The sequence below is a fragment of the Helicoverpa armigera genome, chromosome 13, assembly GCF_030705265.1.
Source record: "Helicoverpa armigera isolate CAAS_96S chromosome 13, ASM3070526v1, whole genome shotgun sequence".
In the NCBI taxonomy this organism is placed as follows: domain Eukaryota; kingdom Metazoa; phylum Arthropoda; class Insecta; order Lepidoptera; family Noctuidae; genus Helicoverpa; species Helicoverpa armigera.
In genome coordinates, this window is record NC_087132.1 from 11417461 (window position 1) to 11438658 (window position 21198).

At 37.7% G+C, this 21198-nt stretch overlaps 3 protein-coding genes and 1 long non-coding RNA gene across 5 annotated transcripts in view; 3 read left to right on the forward strand and 1 right to left on the reverse strand.

Moving 5' to 3' along the window:
• LOC135117688 (uncharacterized) overlaps window positions 1-21198 on the reverse strand; it is a 61157-nt gene that overhangs the window by 30515 nt on the left and 9444 nt on the right. The window lies entirely within an intron of this gene.
• On the forward strand, window positions 33-13766 carry LOC110382339 (DDB1- and CUL4-associated factor 8). Of its 2 annotated transcripts, XM_064037369.1 has the most exons (12): window positions 33-328; window positions 407-770; window positions 2290-2486; window positions 2905-3078; window positions 5187-5362; window positions 5853-6031; window positions 6588-6765; window positions 7332-7471; window positions 8118-8249; window positions 8503-8572; window positions 9175-9294; window positions 10602-13766. In XM_064037369.1, the coding sequence occupies exons 1-12, from the start codon at window positions 208-210 to the stop codon at window positions 10770-10772; spliced, it is 2022 nt and encodes a 673-aa protein (XP_063893439.1). In that variant the 5' UTR covers window positions 33-207; the 3' UTR covers window positions 10773-13766. The 2 variants fall into 2 exon arrangements, with proteins under 2 accessions (XP_063893439.1, XP_063893438.1); XM_064037368.1 differs by lacking the exon at window positions 8503-8572 and having other exon boundaries at window positions 34-328; window positions 8118-8319.
• On the forward strand, window positions 14630-18678 carry LOC110382347 (bacchus). Its single transcript, XM_021342949.3, has 3 exons — window positions 14630-14766; window positions 16247-16436; window positions 16805-18678. Exons 1-3 carry the CDS (start codon window positions 14662-14664, stop codon window positions 16855-16857), a joined length of 348 nt encoding a protein of 115 aa, XP_021198624.1. The 5' UTR covers window positions 14630-14661; the 3' UTR covers window positions 16858-18678.
• The window catches only part of LOC110382655 (neutral ceramidase), a 29379-nt gene continuing 28938 nt past the window's right edge, over window positions 20758-21198 (forward strand). The window contains exon 1 of the mRNA XM_064037365.1: window positions 20758-21057. The gene's annotated coding sequence lies outside the window, so the exon portion shown is untranslated. The remainder of the gene's footprint in view (window positions 21058-21198) is intronic.

Here is a 21198-nt window from a genome sequence, read left to right on the forward strand (position 1 = left end):
GTTAGCAACATCATTATTTTTGTCCTTGTTCTTGTTGCCAAAATCGCTAAAATTTAGGAAAAATCCTCCATTGAATACCAAGAATCCGTTTCAGTTTATTCTTAAAAATTAACCATTCAAATTAGCTGGAATTCTATTGCGTTGCAAATTTCCCTTTTCGAAGATACCATAATTTCATTGTAGAATACAATTTCAACGTAAGCAGCGATGGAAGATAATAATTCTTCGAGCGATGACGAAATTCCTTATTCCCCTACAAGTCCTCAATCGGGTGGAAAAAAGCTGAAACTGAATGACGGCAGTTCACAGGATAGTATTAAAGAAACAGGTAAAACTTTCATCTCTGTATTGATTACAAAAAAATGTGACGTAAAAAACTTCGTGTCCATTTTGATGTTTTTTTTAGTTGGTTCAACGAGTAAAGATGAGAATGTGGACAGTGGAGTGTCTGCTGATAAGTCTGAGAGCACCAGTAGCGATGATCGTGGTCAGGCCGCGACAGAGGGGCCTTCGAACGAGGTAGTGAACGTAGCCCCATCTGGCAGCAACGTGAGAGCGATCCTGCTGAATCTCAGACGTCCTAAATGGGGCAGAAACTACAGGAAACGAAAGACTCCAGATAGAGACTCGGACAGTAACGCCTCCTCGAGGGATTCAGATGACTTATCCACAGACGAGCCCATTGCACCTCCCCGAGTATTTGATGCTCTTTTGGATTCAGAAACAGAGAGTGATGATCTACGAAGATCGGTGGGAGAAAGTTTTAGTGGGTGAGTATGCTAGTTATATTACAATCATACTGATATGATAAATAAGAAATATTTAATTTGTAACAAGATTTTTTTAGTGTAGTATCGTTGTTTATTAATTTGTAGTTTAAAATACCCCTCATGACTTCTTGATAACCTTCTGATTGATAAATATGTCCAGTAATACTAATCATGTTGAATAAGACAATCCTACATAGGAATTTATTTCCCACCTGTTAATTGATTAAAATCAAACAACTCAGGTTTTTTCAAACATATTTAAAAAGGCCAATATGAGCAGCAGTCATTTAAGGAACTCATGTATTGTAATATTATAGAAATTACCAGAGGAAAGTAAAAGGATGGGTTTATTTTTGTTCACCCAATAATAAGTAGTTTAATTCAATTCATTGAAGCTATCTTATAAATGTAGTATGTATTTATTAACTGCTTATATGTTGCTAATTGCAAAACAATAGAAAATGAATTGTGTGTCGCATATGGCAAGGAATAATAAATGAGTAGTTCTTTTTACTGCATCCAAATAACTCCCCTGAATGATATTTCATAGCAATTATTTTCAGTGAACAAATATCTTTAGAATTGTGCTAATTATGTACAATCACTTTGAGATATTGTGTGGAGAATGGTTTTCATTTCTCTTCTATACCAATGAAAATTATTTACACAGAATATTTTCAGTGTTCTGTATAATCATTATTTACTACAAACTAGTCAATTGCTCTTATTATTGCATAATAGTTCCCTGGCTTATGTAACAATGTATCAATTTCTTGTAACAAGACAACAAAATCATACTTAATAATGAATAAATCTAAATTGCATTATTATTCTTGAAACAGCATGTTTTGTCATGTCATTTTAATTTGCTAAATGATAAAAGATTTTATCAACATTTATAGTATTTTTTATGCATATATGATACATTTTAACACATTGAAAGAGGTCAGATAATGTTATTTACCAGTTGTATTGTAAAATTATTGTTTACTGATATTATTTGGTAGATATTTTTTAATTCAATCATGCAATGATTGTGATATTAAAAGACTAGTCAATTATCAACCACTGGTGCAAAGCTATTTGTTAAAAAATACTGCTGTTACTCTATGCATGTTTCGATTACCAGAAAAACTTAAAAAGCAGATTAATCGAATTCATTAAAAAAAAAATGGGGCTTCTTCTAAATATATCCTTTTTACTACCTAAAATAAATATACAAAGTAAACATGTCATCTTTATTTTAAATATTTGTTACGTCTTTATTGAAATAATCATTATAATTTTTTTTTGAAATATTCATTGATACCTGCCCTGCAGTATAAAAATGTCTAATTAAAATAATTGTAATTTAATAATGAATGTCTTCTCCCGGTGCCCGTCATCGGTGGCCACCTATTTTATTTTATTTTTTGTATAAAATGTTTAAAAATACCTACCCTGTTCCCAAGTCATTTAAGAATGTAAAAAATATGTTAATAAACAAATAAATTGTATTATAAAAATGTCCTGTTTTCAGCTCAACAAGTACTTCAGACAGCAATGACAGTTACGAGTCAGACAACATGATAGACCTAAACTCTGGTGACACGGACACGGACGATGAGCTACAAGTGCACAGGACTGCGGACGATAATGAGACTGAGGAGAATAAGGGCAAACTCCCCCCCGTGCTGCTCAAGACGAGGCCAAAGCACAGCTATTTATTACTTAGAGGTAAATACAAATATATTTTTACTACTGACCTGCCCTGGCTTTGCACGGGTGGAATTCTGATACTACATCTATAATATAAAAATGAATCACAAAATGTGTTGGTAAGCACATAACTCAACAACGCCTGGACCAATTTGGCAAATTCTTTTTTTTGTTGTGTTTGTTATTGTCAGGAGAAGGTTCTTATGAAAAAAAAAAATAGGGTAAAGTAGAGAAGTCAGTTGACGGGAGCGAAGCCGCGGGCAAAAGCTAGTTTTACATATAAACCTTCCTCTTCAATCACTCTTCTATTAAAAAATACCTTTAAAGATTTAAGCATACATAGGGATATATTGTTTTATACTATTTAATGATTATTAAATCTTAATGATTTCAAAAATTCTCTGCTCACAACAAATAAATTATATTTTATCAACAGAAATAATAAACCGTGAGATGGGGCTGACATTTCCCTGCGGCAAGATCGCGCAAGAGGACCTCATGTTCGAACAAAGATTCTACGGGTCCTTGCACTCGATCTACAGACTGAAGAAGCTACACCATCTCAACAAACACAGAGGCTGCGTTAATTCCATAAATTTTCATCCGGAAGGTAAGTGTTCGGTGTTTGCGCCAATCTTTTTGGCGGCCGACAAAAATATATCAGGGTGTATCTACACGGTGCAAGTAGCTTGCGCATGTCGAGGCACATGCGCAAGTCACTTGCATCTTAAAAACGTGCGAGTCCAGCGACTCGCGCATGTACCAAAGCAAAATACCCACCCGCGTGCTCTTGTCACTTGCGCATGTTAACTTGCTCAAGCTCAATGCACTGTGTAGAAGCACCCTTAGTTATTTTACTTCAGTAAGTGAGTAAAACATTGTGGGCCTTACTACAAAAACTTTAAACCCTGTTTTACACTTGTCTAATAAAATTTTGGCTGCAAAATGAACCATATGTCAACGTCATAATTTGACATTTTTTTAGACAAGGCATAAACTGACGTTTAAAAGTTTTTGTGGTAAGACGGTAAGGGTTTTGATATTTGGATGTTTGTCCCTCAAACATACTTTAACTGCTGAACATTTTGATATAACTGGACAATAATATAGCTTATACATAGCTACATAGTGCGACTACCGTGCACGAGGTCTAGAATGCGATTACCGGGTCGGCCGAAGTCGGGTGAAGGAATAGGGAGTGCATCTGTCTGCGCTTAAATGCTTTTACACTGTAGGTAATTTGTTCTGCACAACTGGCTGTTTTCCTTAAACGAGAAAAGCCGCCGTGGCTGACTATCGGCTAGGACACCATTTACATTAAAGTATAAGATACCTACTTTTTATTAATGTTCGGAAAGTAATTTTCTCGGGACGCTTGTGAAATAATCTAGATCTAGTTTTCAATAAAACCCTTTTAACTCGAACATCTATAAGATCTATATTTTGTGAACATAATAACGTTATGTTTTGATATTATAACGGTATAATGTTTGATTCATTGATTGTATATTTATAGAACATATTTCATATCGACGTTAACAGGTGTATTTATGCTATCGATATCTATGTATACCGACCCGCTCCGGCTTCGCATGGGATAACAGTATTTCCCCAATATTTACTGTAGTATGTTATTAAACATCTAAACCTTCCTTTTTATCCACGACGGAACGGAGCAGGTATATGCGTTTAGGATGAGAGATGTGCGTTTGTGAGAAACACACCCGTTTGTGTGTGCGTTTGTGTAATGTTCTCACCTATCTTCTAATCTAATGACCTGATTTTGACGCGGTTTTCAATAACGAGTTTGTGTACGATGAGTTCATGTTCTTAGATAGGTGTCATGGCTGTAACTCACTAGGGGGCGCCACAATATTAGTGCAAAACAGCAAAGTACTATTCCCGCCTACCTTCTAAACTAATGATTCGATTTTGATGCGGTTTTCAATAACGGGTTTGTGTTGGATGAGTTCATGTTCTTAGATAGGTGTCATGGCTATAACTCACTAGAGGGCGCCACAATATTAGTGCAAAACAATGTTGCAATATGATCAAAACGTCCGATTACAATTCTGTTTTCATCAGCAATGTGTACGTACTTAATACATGTTCCCAAATAATAAAAATTACGTCTGTAACTTACTACAGGGCGCTTTTGTGGTTCTGCGGCATTCCGTAAGTTGGTTTTTGTCTAATCACACTCGCAATTTTTTTTTTCGTTTAGACCTACCCTGGACTACGACAAACATTAAAACTAAAATCAGCTCAATCGGCCCAGCCGTTCTCGAGTTTTAGCGACTAAGTGTTGTAGTAAAGAACTCTGTGTCCGTGAGAATTTAGTTTTAAAAGTTGATTGGGTGGGCCGAAACCTGACATTGTTCTTTCAACAATTAATCATACTCATGAGTGTATTTTATGTCATCGTTAACCATCTACAATTCTTCAATAATTGTATTCACGACACTAGAAATCCTTTAGCTGGTTTAATGGCAATATTAAAAACTAAGCAACCGATTTTCGGTTGCTTAGTTATGAAGATTTAAGCGTACAGAGGATAGGTATAGGGCAGAAAAAGCTACTTTGTTTTACACTATCTAGTGATGGCACAATCTTTCATCGAAAACCAGCGGATGGATAGGTCATTGTAATCCGCAAATAAGCATTGTCTATCCACTCCTTTTTAGTCTCAGCCAGTAATTTTCACCCATTATTTCTCAGGGCACCTCCTAGCGTCGGGGTCGGACGACACGAACGTGGTAGTATGGGACTGGGCCCGCAACACAGCCATACAGACGATCAAGACCGGCCACAAGTCTAACGTGTTCCAAAGCAAGTTCCTCTTCCTCAACGCCAAGAGTCAGCTCAACATCGTCACGTGTGCGAGAGATGGACAGGTGAGACTTCATAAATTGTATATAAGTTTTCATCATCATCATCCTTCTGCCCTTATCCCAATTTTATTTGGTGTCGGCGCAGCATGTTTTTTCCTTGCATTTTCTTCTATCTGCCGTCATCTCGCAAGCTAATATAGCAGCATTGCTAATAAGTTTTGTTAGTTAATAATAGTGCAGTAGATTTCACCCGCGACTTTGTCTGTGTCCTGTAGTAACTATATCCAGCACCCGAATAGAATGAAGCCTATCTTTGCTTCAAGGAAACCACTTATCGCCACGCCGAATTTCATATCAATCGGTTCTACAGTTTTAGCTTGTGATGGAGAGGTGATGAAATTCAGCTTGATATTGTATATGGTCAAGTGTCGGTGAGGAGGAGATTGTAGAGCTGGTGGAGAGTGGGCGTTTTTGGTACTTTAGACGTTCGAAAAATGCCGTTTGCAGTCCACTTTGAATAAACGATTTTTGATTTTGATTTTGTTGTTCCCAGGTCCGACTCCTGCAGTGCCACCCCAGCGGTGGGTCGACAGTATCGCGGCGGCGGCTGGCGTCGCACTCGCGGGCGGCACACAAGCTGCACGTGAGCGCCGCCGAGCCGCATCTCGTCATCTCTGCGGGGGAAGACGGCCTCGTCATGCAGTGCGATGTTAGAGATGAACATGCTTCCAGGTACATACATAGTTTTATTATTTGCTTAAAACTTTTTGTCATCATAGAACTGAGCAGAAACCTGTGGTTGACGAGGAGAGGAGTAGAAAGGGTTATGAACACGTCATCAGGGCTTGTGCTGAGAATTTACATTCGGCACTTCATCGAGTTTTACGAGAACTGTACCTTAGTAGGTAGGTAGTAAGCTAGTAACCCTAAGGTTTCGCTTTCTGAACCGGGATAAAAGTAATATATGTCATATAATGATACATCAGCAAAATACTTTGATTTTTGCGTGAAAGAGTAACATCGAGCGCTTCAAACACATCGAGACTGACTTAGAATTATTATGTGTTTTGAAGTAGTATACAATCCTCGTACTCATAGCGATATTGTATCAACTCAATACCGGCTATTTATGACGTCAAGTAGGATATACGAACGTCATACTTGTCAAACGAATATAATATGGCGACTGATTTATGTCGCCATGAGCATTGGCCGCTGGCTATATATCGGAAGAGTAATTTTAATTACATTTTCAGTGTTATATACTCATTTTACTAACCTCTTCCAGACTATTCCAAGTGAAGGACCGCAGTGTCATCGTCCCGTTATACAGCGTGTGCGGTCACCCAGTCGAACCGCGAGAGCTCATAGTGGCCGGCCGCGACAAGTACGTGCGAATGTACGACAGACGCAAGTGTACGCGGCCTCTTGCCTTATACTGCCCTACTGCCTTTAATGAACACGCTGTAAGTATAGGATATTAATTTTTAGAGTATTTCTTGAGGCTAGATATATAGGTACATAGTGGTTGAACAAGACAAGTACGTGCGAATGTACGACAGACGCAAGTGTACGCGGCCTCTTGCCTTATACTGCCCTACTGCCTTTAATGAACATGCTGTAAGTTTTTGGGTACATAATTTGAATTGTGAAGAATGTTTGTAGGAATTTGATTGATGGTGAAGAATCGGTTACGTTATAAAGTTTTTAAAAATAGTTGACAAATGAAAATTGTACGAATTTGAGAATCAAATAATTATCTTTTTTTTTTTAGGTAAAAGTTTGATATCTTTTCTAGACCTGAATATAGGCTACGGAATTATGTGCAAAACTTTATTATTGTGGTGTTTGCCGTCCCTCCTTCCCCCGGTAATTTTATTATTTAACTGTGTCATAAATCAAGGGAATCGAATAAAGCGCCTCTTTATACCTGGCAACAACAGCTAGAACGACTCGGCAAAACTTTTTTTATATTATCTAATTTAAGTACTTCAATTATTTTAGTAACACAGAAAATTTTCCACAATTCCAGGGCACAGTAAAAAGGAAAGTGCGGCTTTCCATGATGCACTTAACCTGCGCCGTGTACAACCACGATGGCTCAGAGATACTCGGCTCCTACAACGACGAGGATATATACCTGTTTGATGTCAAAAATGATGTTTTTGATAAGTTAGTATGGTTATTTGTTTATTTATTTCATGTTTTTAACTGCTTTTGTGTGAATTTCTGGGTTTTGAGAAGGCCAGTTCTGAGAAATGTTTAGAAAAAAATCATGATCTCTACCGTTCTGGGTATCAAACTCTTGATCTTACGCTCAACAGTCAAGCTTGTGACGCCAAAGTTCGCTACATATACGCCTTTCTTCGAAGTTCATCTTCATGAAAACTCACCATTTGTCGATCGGTGTTTTCAGGTACAGGTCCAAGGGTAAAGGTACATAGAAATAAAAATAGGTTCAGAAAACTATTGCGAGTCGCGTTTGAGATTTTGTATTAAAAAATCATCTAGTTTGGATTTATGTATTACATATCGCCCATGTCTCTAGTGGAATCAATTTGTATACCTGGGAAAAAGTGGATTAAAGCTTGCTCTGATGTACCTTGGTTTTATTATAATTCTTAAGGCTTTAAACGGTGCTCGGCCGACGGTCAGTGCTGACGTACGTCCCGACCGAATCACGCGCGTACCGTCAGCGTAGCTGTAGTGTGCGCGTTCATAGAGTTGCACAGATATAGCTACGTCCAGAGAACGTACTGTTTCCAGCCTAAGTGAATTATTCAAGAAAAAATTGGTCAAAATTTTTGTCACCTTCCAGAGACAATGCCCACGACGACACTCGCGACGGCTTCACGCACCGCTACAGCGGACACCGCAACAGCGCCACCTTCAAGGGCGTCGCCTTCTTCGGGCCCAAGAGCCAGTTCATCGTCTCCGGCTCCGACTGCTCCTATATATACGTGTGGGACAAGAACACCGAGTCTATTGTGCAGTGGCTGCAGGGAGATCTTAATGGCGTGGTGAGTAAAAATAAAAAATGGAGTCTAGTCTAGGAATATCATCTGTGTAGGCTGTTCCAACTATGTTGGGATCGGCTTCCAGTAAGATGCAGCTGTGTATCAGTGTGTCACATTTAGAGGCTGCCTATCTGACCTCCTCAACCCAGTTACCCTTTCAACTCATTACATTACCCCTTGGTAAGAGTACATATACGTGTGGGACAAGAATACCGAGTCTATTGTCCAGTGGCTGCAAGGAGATCTTAATGGTGTGGTGAGTTTTCTGCTTCCATCAGTTTGCCACATGAGGCGGCGGCCTATCTGACCTCCACAACGCAGGTTCCCAGTTAACCCAGCACCTGTTGGTTTTCGGATTTTCTGATGCTCAAATGACTGTTTGGTAACTAGGAACAGTCATAACAATTGTCTACTAACTACTAGCTTCCACCAGCGGCTTCTCCCACATCTTGAGGGAAATATTTGTTGTACTCGAATAAAAAGTTGCCTACCCAGATAAAAAGTAATAGTAAGACAGATGCTGTATTACTGCCAAGTTTTGCTCACAAACTTTCGCCTTTATTATGATTAAATATTATTTTTATTATTCCAGTGCATAAAAATATAAGTCTCAGGTTATGATCTTCTTTGGGCTAGAATAACGTCAGTATAGATATGAGTTAAAAATAATAATTTTCTAGTCTTGACTTTAACCAACTATTTTAGTGTCAGCGTCCAGCCCAACTAGATGCAAATGTTCTTACAGTACTTCTGAACTTATTTATGATCTATCTACATATGGCTGTTACTTAGTCACGAATATAACCGCTATATGATTATTGAGAATTGTCCAATTAATATCTACGGTTATATTTTCAGGTAAATTGCATAGAAGCCCATCCGCGGTGTCCGGTGCTGGCCACCAGTGGACTCGACAAAGACGTGAAGATCTGGATACCTAGGAGTCAAAACGATCCCACGTACGAGGGGTTAGAAAAGGTAACAACATTATTTCATTCGATTTATTGCTGTTCATGATAGGCGTATACGCTTTTTTTAGTTAACGCGTAAATGATAAACTTTTAAAAGATCCTTCTAACATACATACACCACTTCCTATGTGTTTTTGCTGGGAAGAAGAAGTATCACAACAAACTCCCCAGCTACACAATGGTCTGCGTGTGTTATGCGCATGTAATGAAATCACCCAACAAAAAAAATAGCCTTTTATTTATATTCTGCCGCCAAATTCTAAACTACAATAACATTTTCTCGGTCAACAACCGATAAAGCGAAGCCTTACCAAAATATCTTTTTAGACTGGATTTAATGGTCATTTACTCACTCAAGTAGGTTGGTATACGATATGGCACACCTGAATGTTTATTTTTGTCTCTGCAAGCTCTTAAAACTTATACATTTTATCTATTTCTAACCTAACACTAAATTATGGGCGTGCCTGATAACCTATACAATTTATCTAAACAAAAAAGAAACTACCGACTCCTTATATAGTAGTAGTGCGTAAATAAAGCGGCATTACTATGTTTCGCAATCTGTAAATTCTAGTACTAAAGGTAGATTACACAAGTCTTCGCAATTTATCATTTGACAACAATCGCAAGAGTTAACTGCTAGATAATATACAATAGTCCTGATAAACGTAATCTAGTTAGTTTGAAGTCGCACCGTGCTACAATGTTACTCGTCTATATCTATACTAATACATTATAATGAAGAGGAAACACCGTTTGTTTGTGCCGTAAAGGCTCCGGAAATTATCATCCGAATTGAAAAATTCTTTCACTTTTGGAAAGTTTTACTCTTACTGAGTAACATAGGCTATATTTTAACCTGGTATGAGCAGTAGTTCGCAGGGGACGCGAGTGAAACCACGGGAATCAGCTAGTTTTAACTAAACATGCTACTTTTGCAAACCGCATGATAAGAGCGCGAAGTGGCTAAACTAACGTAGTGGCGATATTAGGTTTTTTACAACGATAACACAATCTATTTTGTGGTGATATTTTTTTTATAATTGTTTATTTATAAATGACTGTACAAATTGGAGATAAATGGGAGCCATTGTGCCGAATTTATGTAAAAACACATGAGCGTAGTTAATCAATAAAAAAAAGTATGAAACCAATATTTTTGATACCATTTCCAGTCCTCCACATTCTTTACAGAAACTTGCAACTGGTTCCCTTTCCCATGAATAATGTGTGTGATCAAATTATTCTATTGCATACCTCCCTTGCGATCAGGTAATGACCCAAAATTGACACTACAATTAAAAATTCCAGGTGGTGCGAGAAAACGGAGTGTCCCAGCTTCGGAGTCCGTTGTTCAACGATTTTTTACCTACACTATATAGCGCCTGGCGCGGCGAGAACAGACTGTTCAGCGACGACGACTCCGCGCCGCCGCTCGGCGGGAACATCGAGTTCGACGGCAACGTCTGCACCACCTTCTAACCTAACCACCCGTCGAGAACTACGTCAGCAGCGGAGGTGCCATATCGGACAATATCCTAAGAAAGTACCGCGCCAAAGTGCGAAGGACGAGGAACGTTACTGTCTTCGCCCTTATAAGCCTTATCTGTACCCGATTTTGTTGGTGTCTCGAAACACGAACGCCTCGTTAGTTCGTTTTGGTCATGCCCACCGTATGAGTTTAACCTAGAAGATGGCGCCTGATCTACCTGCATTATGGCATCTCCGCTCATCTTTCCTTACTCCGTAAACCGAACTTATTTACGGCGGGCACAGATTTAAACGCAGCGATTAAAAACTTTTTTGTTGTTATTTCCTTGTTGTTTTGTTTATGATTGGTTGGTTAGTGATGTAAGAATGTAGAGGTAGTAATAGTGCACTCATTGTATGTGGCCATTTTGTTTTTTAAATGCCCATTATTAATAAACGATCTATTTGTAAATTTTCTACTGTAATAGAATATAATCTACAGATAGATGGTTTTTTAATAATGGGAGAGTGTACAGAATTTTATTCTGATCACGTGTTGTTTTTGACTACAGTACCGTAAATTAAAAAGCAGTCTTGTACTTAGTGGTACAATGTGTAGAATATAAAGAATAACATTTCATAGTAGTGTATATTCTAACTGTGTATTTTGAAAAGCATTTTTTGAATATATTACGTCCTTTAATAAGGTCTCTTTGATAATGTAAACTTCGATTGCTTATGTAAAATATGGTACACGCTGCATTTAAATCTTGGCCTAAAAAACTTATAACTAGGCTATAAAGTTTTGTCTTCTAACTTTTCACTCACTATTTAGTTGAAATATTGTAAATGTAATGCCAAACATACACATGTTAATATTAGTTGTTTTTTTTATATAGTTGTTGGACGCTTGTGGTTTTTGAAATATAAATGGGAAAGATTAAAGTTATTTATAAATAATCTGTTATCTTCAATATTTGAATGTCGTTGACCTAGTTACATGCCAATCATTTTTTGACAAATCTAAATATTAGCTGATTCATATCTAACACTTAATTATAATAGCGCATAATCATAGTTACCTATTTATTTAATTTTCCGTAAACATCTAAGCTTGGGGTTACACAAAAACGTTAGCCGGTTTAAATTTCGAATGCATGGTTGCCAGCTCAAATATTTCGTAGCTGGCAATAAGGTTGCAATGAATGATTGAATAAAGGTCATGTGTAATCTCTGCACGTATTACGGCACTGCGCTGACGCAACTATGACTGGCCAGTTAGTCATGATGTATTTAAAATATATCTATTTACAAATGACCTGTACTATGTACTAGATCTTGTGTACGCGTGTTTGTTTTCCGCTACAGACACGAGTAGTGAGTTTTTGCCTATTCCATCTCAAGGCTAAGCGATAAATAGATGGTTTTAGAATATTTTCTATGTAAGTCTATGTGTAATTAACAAGAAAAGATCCTTAAAAGTTTACTTTTGTCTCTTGATGTCGTGCAGTATATCCATATAAACATAATTATTACATACATTTATCGTACATGTATATACTTAAATAGAACGTAATATGAATAAATAGTACTTTTGTGTCTTTTGTATAATCATATCTACATAGAGTTACTAATACATAAGAAAATTCAATATACATTTTTAATCGACGTGTTAAAAGTCAGATAGAAATAGTAATCCTGTAAGCGACTCCGTGAATTCAAATTAGCAATTAGTTTAAGGAAAAACAGCACTCATTTCCTTTCCGTATCATACATAAACGAAGCATAATTGAAGAGCACATTTATATGTCGCTACAGATAATATACATTGTAATAATGTAGCGTAAAGTGTATGGGTACGATAGATACAATATTGGTGATGCAATTTCAACAAAGCGTAGCTGTATGGAGTCCCAAAAATATATAAACACCACAAGCGTCCCATAGTTCGGTAGTTTTGAAGGTAAAACAATTTTATATTCTATAAATAATATGTATATGCCTGTGATATATTGATTTGATGGATATATTTGATTCATAAATTAGAAAATACTTTGTTTATTATTAGTTTTGAAGAAGAAATCATAAGCTAGTGGACGTAACGGATAGATTATTCAATAATAATCGTATTTCGCATTTCATGTGAATACAAAAATATGAATAATATCCTAAAAAGGTTACCTAATGAGAATGTACGCAAAAATATCTTAGATGTATGGAATATTCTAGAAAGAATGATCCAAAGTCTATAAATCCAGTTTAATCATAATTTGCATACGCAAAAGGATTCCCGCTTGTTTAACCATTTCTCCTATATGTAACTAAAATCTTTGTGTAAACTTTTAACCTCCATATTGTAGATATAAACGAATGGTTAGTTGTTTTATAACAGGGTAAATCCCGGACGGTATAATGATGTTGTGCCTACTATCGTGTTTTGTGCTATTTTGGTGTCAAGTAGCGAGAATAAGTTTCTATTGTACCTATAAATGCGCCGTTCAGGTAGTCGGACCACTGAGGTTCGTATGTATAAGGCAGCTACAGGAAAAATACCATGTAGACTTTCAAAACTAGCACGGAACACGACACCGTCTCTCCTAATATAATAACACTTTTTCACGTTACTTTCTTTTATTATTGTATTTTAATAAACTACAGTTTATATTTTAGACGTGACTTTTCAAGTATGCGAACGCCACTCATGTAAAAGGGCTCGACAATGTGTTCAAGACAAATCAATTTTGTCTAAGTAAGAATTTATTTACAAATCGAATTGGGTTACAGATTAAATGTAAATAACGAATTTACCGTTACGTCTAAAATGTTTAGCGGATTTTTATATAAAGAATAATCTTTTTCTTTGCTACGTTTGCCACCGCTCATCTAGGTCATACGATTATATTTTAGTTCGAGTGTATTTTATTTATCGTTTACCGCCTCCCAATGTGTGTGGAGTAAAACATGTAAGGTTAGTCCCAATGTGTAAATAAATGATGATTTGAAATACTTTTCCTCTTTATTTTTTATTAATTGGCATAAGATTATCACAGTCCGACATTAAATATTATCTATTAATATAAGTGACGTAAATAGTCCACATCCTGTTCAATAATCAATTTTCAAAATGGCGCCAAATACGATTTCGTAAAAATATCAAACCTTTTTATTATTGTCAGTTGATTAAAGATACAAACTATATGAAATTGGTATGATAATAAAATTAATGTTCATTCAGTAGTTCCGAGTGAGAAAGACTATCTAATTGAGACATCCCCAAGGTAGGAAATAATAAAATCAATAAAGTCATTACACGGCGCGATAGCCAAAAGTAAGTATCCTTGTTTTTCTTTCCGATAAGTCAAATTGGTTGTTGTAAAAGCTCAATAAGATTATTTTTGGTATAACCTAACTGCTTTTTGCAAACATAACAATTTTATATCTCCATTTCTGCAATTCTCAACTATTTTATCAATATGAACTTTTTATTTTCCCGCTTTTCCATGCTGGATAACAGCGCTCGATGCGTCAAAATTTGGAACTAACTGAAGCCGACGCGATCTTATTATTTATCATTTCTCTGAATTAAAACCGTGTGGAGTAAAAATAATTTCAAAAACAAGAGAACCATTAGTTTTAACATCTTTTTAATAACTCGCTTTACAGCGCAATGGTAAAATAACCAAAATATAATCCAACATTTTTGCCCACATGCTAGTCATAGCTTGTTAATGGCGGACGATTTGGACCAATCAGAGTCGCGGCGTGCAGAAGCCCGCGCCATCTTCGTTTTCAAACTCATCTGACCGCTCGCTCACTCGCTCAGTCAGTCGCGCGTCGGACCCGGGCAGCCGTACAACTTAACTTACTAATTCTAGTAATTAACACCAAAATCAGAACAATCATGAGCACCAATGAAAATAACAGTGAAGTGGCCGTCGACAAGGTCGGCGATGAGAAGAAGGCGGACGCCAAAAGTGACCTAAAAGGAGCCAAAAGGGCAGCAGAGGTGAGTGCACATGTCAAACAAATGTATTCGTTATAATCGCTCGCCATTTTATTGAACGCTATTATAAAGGCTGCATTACACTAATTCTCTCTATATAAATGACCCTCGTATATCATTCCACGTGTTAAACAGAGATCTATGTGTGTAGGCACGGGGACGATGCTGACTCTTACCGGCGTATTTTTGGATGTCATTTCTGTCGAGATATGCATTTTAGCGTGTGTGGGGAAATCGATGAGCCAATATCACGATACTTGCTGAAGTATCAAACGTATAAATTGTACCATAGGTAGTATATTTTCGCGGGGCACCACTTTTTTAGCTTTTGTTTACTCGTTTTCGATACGGAGGCATGACCTTGGAGAAAAAAAAACATGGCGCGGGAACGTACGCTGTCCTCATTGATGTGGTTATTATAGAAAACTTGTCTATATAGGTGTCGTAAGACCTACACATAGTTTGGTATCGATTAATTTGCGTGGAAATAGTTATTTTAGACTTTCTCAGGGCTTGCGTTCATCGTAGCGTGACGCTAGATAGATGGGTAACATGGCCGGCGCGAATGTCAGTGTTTGAGTCGGATGGACTGTCACAACCGCCGCGCAAATGTTCTCGCCTTATCTACCAAGTATATTCTTATTATTATCCAATGCAATATACCAGACTGTCATGAGTTAGTCACGCTTAGGCCATTTGCACAATTGTTATTTTATTTCGGCGCTTAGGTACACTGAAAAGTAGTCAATGACCCGGCATTATTTGCATGTAGGTGTACAAGTAGTATACGTATCCTTTGTTCTAGCAGCACTTGTTAATAGCAAGCAGTCATGTGAACATTCATCAACTACATGGATTAAGCGGGAATCTTGAATATTCTATATTTTGGCTAAAAATGGGAATAGTTTATATCCTCTGTCCTTTTCCCTCTAAATATCTCGTGTGCACGAGGACGCATGGCGTTTACGACTATTAAAGACGGCGTTGTATAGGTTAGCCTTGTCGTAATTCAGCCATCTAAAACGTGTATGTTAATGAACGACGCTACGAGGCAGTGTTTCACTACTATTTTGACGGTTTTCAGTTGTTTCGTTTGTATACGGCATCGCTTCTCGATCGGTTGGGTAGGTATGCGCGGTGACCGCGTTCCGTTCAACTTTGCCACGGGAAAAAGGGCCGTATGACGCCGGCCCCGCTCGACGGCGCTCTTTCCCCCACACAACAACTAATGACCCACGCTTCTTTATCGTTACGAATCTTTGTCACCTGCGTCTCATTATTATGCAGGTAACTTGCATCGTTTTTCCACAAAATGATCCATAAACAGCTCTCTCGGTGCATTCGAAATTGAAATAATATTGGCTAATGGCCAGTTATTACTTGTTTGATCTTGAGTACGTCAAGGCGTACCGCTTATTGTCATATAAGGTGTACATAAACAATAAAAATACGGATTCCCGCCATTAATTTGTTACGTTTTTAGGAGAAAACGACGGAAGCGAAAAAGGCGCGAAAGGAAGAAAATGGCGGAGGCGGTGATGACGAGCCACACAGTGAAGAGGAAGACTTAGAGGGAGAGGGCGAGGGAGAGGAAGACGATGATGAAGAAGTAGAAGGTGAAGATGATGACGAAATTATTGGAGAGGGAGAGGACGACGATCTCGACGGCGAGGGTAAGTAGTCTTACACGATTGTTTAACTTATTCGCTTTGAGATTTATCATAGCGACTACGCTTATAGGCTCACACTATGTTTTAACATGTAATCATAAGCCAAACACGACACGTGCATAAACATACATGAGTCGGTAAGGTTATCATTTTCCTACGCGATCATCTTTAGCGAAAATGAAATGCAATTAATGAAGATAACAGATTCTAAGTTGATATCATCAAAGAGGATTAAAAAAACATTTCAATGTTTTGTAAACAAGTCATTCGTATACTCGTTTTGAAGATCATGGCGTCGAAAAATTTTAGATGTTTAGTTGGTATGATTGTTGCTTGTTTGTGACGCTAATCTGACGTGTTGGTTGTTACAGACGAGGAGGTGGAAGAGGAGCTACTCGGGGAGGAGGAGGAGGAGGATGCGTAATACGCCTCGTGCCTCTTTATGGACAATGTCACAGTGATGTGTTAGTGCTCGTGACGGCCCGGACTGGCGCGGCCTCGCCTCGCCTCAACTGTCCACACTCAGCGACAGCCCCAACTACAGGACACTAACAACAGTTGGGAACACGCGGGGCCGACAACGCTCCCACCTAAAACGGGTGCAGTTTTATTTAAATGACAAATGTAATTAATTAAGTCAAATTCAATGCAGATTTTCATTTTTTTTACATTATTTAAGTTCGGTACTGAAAGCTGTATCTTTACTTTTTCGGCTCGTTAGCGAGCGTGTAATTAAGACTTAGTAGAATGCTGTTGAATTTTGTCATGAAATGTACAAATGTGTTTTTCGGAAGTAAACTTTATTCTAAGTGAAATCCGCTCTGTATTCTAAGGTCTACCTGTGAGCCCGTTGAATGGTGAAGTTGTGATATTTTTCTATGCAGTACGAACTTATCAGTTACTAAAATATAGAAGTAAGCCAGATTTGGCATGTTATAGTAAATAAGCTATAAGTCACAAAGCTCAATTCTTCATTTTCTTGTTGTCGATGAGAGTTTGTGTGTACATATTTAGCATAAGTGAAGCCTGTGATTTTTATAATCAGTAATGTAACATAGTGTGAACGTTGCATTCAGGTTAATAGTTTTCTTTTATACAGAATATCCACAGCCGCGTTTCGATTACACAATCGTTTCCTCGTTCGACTCGATCGCGTGTTGGATCGAGTGATAAACTGATAACGAAATAAACCTTAGAAAATTAGTCATTTAGCGATAGAACCGGTACAGATGGGTACCGTCCAGGGCTACCGAGTCAGGACGAGGAAGCGTCACCTTTGGCCGGCGTCCGCAGCCGCACGAGACGCGGTTCTATTCCACACGTCCGTTTACTAGAAAAACATCACAATTTTGCCATTATCTCGCGCCCATCGCGCGCCGGCCGCCCGCTCTCTGTGCGACCGATAAAGAGAGCGCGACGGTCGCCGCCGCGCGATAGCGAATAATAAAAATATATCAAACCGGCCTGTAATTTTTGTCCATAACTGTTAATTAGGATAGACTCCAGCTCGGTACTCCAGTGTCTCACGGTGTGGAATAAGAGATTCCTAGGTTAAAGTGATTTAGTATGTAGGATGTACGTCATTTTTTATGAAAGGACGCCACGGGCGGGGCGGGGCGGCGGCGCGTGGCCTCGTTCGATTTGCCGGCGGCTCCGCGCCCGCTCGCCGCTCGCCCCGCACCACGACGCGGCGACGCGCTCTGTCGCGTGGAAAATCACCCGTTGTGCGCTGTACATCGCTGCTCCGGCCCGCTACCGGCCTGCCAGCGATGTACTCGCACCACCCGCCTAGACGCCGATCGTCACATGAGCGTTTTTTGATACTTCTTGTTGAATCCGTTTTCACTCCGTTCAGTATTTCGCGGGGCGTCGGTGTGCCGACACCTATTTCAGATGACTTATGATTTTCACGCAGCCGGCCCCGGCGGAAATGACGAGATGTTTTAAAAAGCATTTAGCTAATAAATTGTTCCATTCGCGATCGAATACCAAAGGGAGCAAAGATAAAGATGTTTTCATTAGAGAAAATTGACATGGAAATCAATAAAATTATCTTATGAGTAAATCTTATTGTCCCGCCTTTTCATTTTTTTGTGGTAAGAATGAGCTGTCGCATATTTGTACTATGTACGACTTATGTGAATACCTTAGTACGATTTTATTTATTTGTGATGTTGAACACTATTGATTTTCTACAATGGACGAAATGTAAATACAACCGATTTAAGTAAAAAGTTATTTTGTTTTTAAGCTTATTTATTTGTCCCACAGTATCGGATTGAATATTCCCGAATGTGAAATTCTCAATTTCAAGAGCCGATTATGATGACGTTATAGATAGCGTTATAAAAATAAATATGGCGCATGTCTTGAGAAGCGCAATTCATTGGGTAGTGTTCATACTGTCGTAAAATACAATACATTTAGTTCAAGATATCAATTTTGTTCTTCCGAGATGCATTTAACGAGGGGTGACCAAAAACTCGCTTCCCCTTCTAAAAAGAAACCCTACCCTTATTTGAGAGTCACCACAACTTCCGGCTGATTATATAACACAAGTTACCTACCTAATCTACAATGTATTCAGGTGACTGCTAACTAAACCGTTATCGAAATGCTAACCAGCCAGGCAAGCAGATAGGTACCTAGGTAGGCAAAGCCTAAATCAAAATTCCGAATTTCAAAACTTGCTTAGTCGGCGGTACCTATCAAAATGTGGAAATAGGTAAGTTTATAAGCGTGGCTCGTAGGTATCCAGCATAGAGATAACGGTAAGCAATCGTGTGAATACAGCCTTGGATCTGTGGGAACCTCCTACTAGCGCCATCTATCGGGAAACATTTGTAAACAAGGTTAATGCACTTTATGACAGATGGCGCCACTCGTTATACAACGAAGGTCACTGATTCAAAACTTCCGGTTATTGACATAGATGGCTCTAGTAGGCAAATTTCAGCACTTTATTTAATTTAACACCGAGAAACTTAAGTTAGGTATTTAATAATAATATACTTTTTTACGTGGTTGTTTATTTGAATCTTCTTGTTCATACCTATCTTGTAGCTTCAAACGAGAAGCAAAGTTTCACGAAGGTAATGCACTATTCATCAATTTTTCAATAGGTACCTAAGTACGTATCTAAAAATGTTTCCGATTGCTTAGACTTATTAAATGATAAAATATAATTAGCCAGAGTACTAACCAACTACCAAAACTTTCTGAATTAAACATTTTTCTACAAAAACTTTACAAATTACCTTAGGTACCTTTACCTTAGGTACAAGTCGTAACAAGATTTTGCAAAAAATCTAATCCACTTCAAAACAAATCACAGCACTACTAAACGATCGTAATAGGATAGTTTAACCACGGGTCTTAACACAAGGACAAGTAGAAAAACAACTACAAATCAATGTTATTGATATTTGAATAGAGAAGAAAATTCAACTGTTTTGAATTTGACATTACCTCAGAAGTCCCGAAAAGCCACAGACCACAGATTATAGAGATCACAGAGAAGAACATATTAGGGTGGTATTACATCTGTTAAAAATCTTGGAACCACTTTTTCTTTTTATAACTTTTATAAGATTTTATAAAAGAATGTCATTGATATTTTCCACGATTTATTGCCTGCAAATTGATATACATTTCATTAATATTTGGGATCATCGGTGTTTCTAGTCAGTATATTTAGGTAATAAAGTTTTAAAAATGATATTGGATTGGAACAGATATCGGAAAAATGGTAAACACTCACACGCTATTGTTTTCACTACACCATACAACTTTTAATTTGTATAAGCAACTGAGTACTTACCTACTTTTTCTCTGAATATTGTAAGACTGAAAATACATTTAATGAAAAATAAAATGTTTGTATCGAAATGTTTTTTTTTTAATTTAACCACACAGGTACCGGGGTAGAGTTCCATAAGATAAATTATACAAAGAACTACGAGTAAACGGCATAAACATTTAAACTGGTTCTGGGTATTCATTTACATTATGCTATAGCATATAGCAACTTGTCACAACTCTCATTATCCCAGAGATTTTCATTCGTACTTTTAAATCAGACGCGCTTTTCGAGGAACAACATTTATTGGCCAGACTACATAACTGTAAGCCATACTAAACAATAGTGCCGTCTCCAAATACGGGTCGCATCACAATGACAACAGGCCACAACAAAGGATAATATTATAACTCGGTTAAATTGAGAAACACTTTTACCATTCCAGACTGCTACTAAAAAGGTGGCGTTTGCAATAAGCCGATTAATTGGCTCAAATGTTTGTGACAAATATGTCCATACGGATTTGGCTTTGATTCAGCGCAGTACCAACAGGCAGCAATATTTTAGTTCGTTTTATGCCGCGAGCGAGAACTTACGTCTGTTCGTTTCGTCCTTGTGAAGTGCATTCACTTTTCGTGTGTATATTTGTAAATTAAACTGACCTTTGTGCGCCAAGTTTTACTGTCAAATTGACATAAAAATTATGTTTAGTGTGTCCGAAGTTCCCATCGTGATATTATTAGGTCTATGAACAATTTTTGCCAAGCAAAATGTGATGAATGGATGATTGTGTAGCTAAACAAGTTTTCAGATATCGATAAAAAGGTAAAATATATTTTGTTATTAGGGCAAATATTTTGTAACCTTATTACTACCTGTGTATGAAAAAAATAATTAATAAAAAAAACAAATTCATAAATTAAATAGTTTCTCGATAGTGGGCACAACCACACACCATAGGTAGGT